The 1,524-nt window shown below is 40.1% G+C and overlaps 1 protein-coding gene across 1 annotated transcript in view; it reads left to right on the top strand.

Annotated features, from left to right (window-relative positions):
* Nucleotides 1-380, top strand: part of LOC138048661 (uncharacterized protein C14orf93-like) — a 4,964-nt gene extending 4,584 nt beyond the window's left edge. Inside the window, exon 6 of the mRNA XM_068894814.1 lies at nt 1-380. This exon is cut by the window's left edge and continues 115 nt beyond it. Coding sequence (XP_068750915.1) covers nt 1-380 — 380 coding nt within the window.
* Nucleotides 381-1,524: the final 1,144 nt, after the last annotated feature.

The raw sequence follows: 1,524 nt of genomic DNA, 5'->3' as shown, positions 1-1,524 counted from the left end.
GGGTGGTCCGTCGTCCAATCTGGAGGTCGGAAAGGGCATGTGTACTGATGGAACGACTCCAGCAGCAGATACACAACAGCCAGCGAGAGGACCTGAGGCCTCGTGTACCAAGAGTTGAGGGTGTGCCATCGGAAAGGCAAATGCCCAGGCATAATGTAGCCTGGGCTTTAGCAGACACTGAGCCTGCATCAGGAGGCGAACACTCAGTGGAGGAAGAGGAGGAGGATGAAAGGAACAACCACACCCCAACCCCCGAACAGCATTCAACACCAGTCTCTATCGCGCATAGAAGTGGTAAAGGCAAGCGAAAAAGGCAACATAGACACACACCACGCTCTCCTAGGAGACAGAGACATGCCATCCAAAGTGACTCTGAATAGAGATAATACACAGTTTTAAAAATACTGAATAAAATATTCGATTTATTAATACATTATTTTTATTAACACAGTGTAGTTCATGTTGAAAATACTGGTGAGAGAATACCCTAAGTTTTAAACAGTTGAAAATACTGGTGAGAGAATACCCTAAGTTTTAAAGTTTGCATACAAAATGTTAGTGTTTTTTAGACTTAGCCTCCCAAATGGTACATAGTGCTTTTTCATAACATAGCAGCATCTACAGTAGTTCTGAAGGTTGCATCAAAATGTTATAGGGTTTTTTAGACAGCCTCTTAAATGGTTCATAATGCTTTTTCATAACATAGCAGCATCTGCAGTAGTTCTAAAGGTTGCATACAAAATGTTATAGTGTTTTTTAGTCTTTGCATCTCAAATGCTGCATTATGCTCTTTTCATAACACAGCAGCATCTAGTTATAAAGTTTGCACGAAAAATAAGTGTTTTTTCTTGAGACTTTGCTTCTCAGATTATGCTTTTTCATAACAAAGCAGCATGCATCTAGATGCTAGTATAAAGTTTGCATACAAGTACAATAATGTTCTAGTGTTTCATAGGTTTTGCTTCTCAGATGGTTCCTAACACTTTTTTAGAATGTAGGATCTTAACTTCTTAATGTAAAATAAATTCGTCCATAGTTCCCTTGAAACTAAGCATACACGAACAAGCAACAAATATTCTGGAACGTTCACGTCAGAAGTGGCGTCGTGCATCTGGTGTTCCAGTCGCAAACTCTGGAACAACTGAGAGTATTCGAAAATGTTCGAGTCATAAATGATCACTGTTTCTTCGAAGAAAATCTCATGTAACATAAATCTACCAAAGCGTGCTCCGTATGGTTTATCGAACACTTCGAGTCATTCACGAGTATTCAAGTTGAATACGGTAAAACAGGCCGGATTCTAATAGAATATTCCAGGTGTGTTTCGAGTCGGCCGTAATCGAATACGTCAGAAAATTCCGTTATACGTGGCGTGCGCCGATCCGTATTCGAGCGAATTCGGGCCCGAATATTTGGCTCTTTATGCAGTGGTGATTGTGGAAATATGCCAGAATCTTTGTCAACACGGAATTTCAAACGTTTTCAGGTCTTCTACGTTCCTTTTAGCGAGTTTTACAAAATATA

Source organism: Montipora capricornis, chromosome 5 (genome assembly GCF_036669925.1).
Source record: "Montipora capricornis isolate CH-2021 chromosome 5, ASM3666992v2, whole genome shotgun sequence".
Lineage (NCBI taxonomy): Eukaryota > Metazoa > Cnidaria > Anthozoa > Scleractinia > Acroporidae > Montipora > Montipora capricornis.
This window is presented reverse-complemented; position numbering and strand designations above follow the sequence as displayed.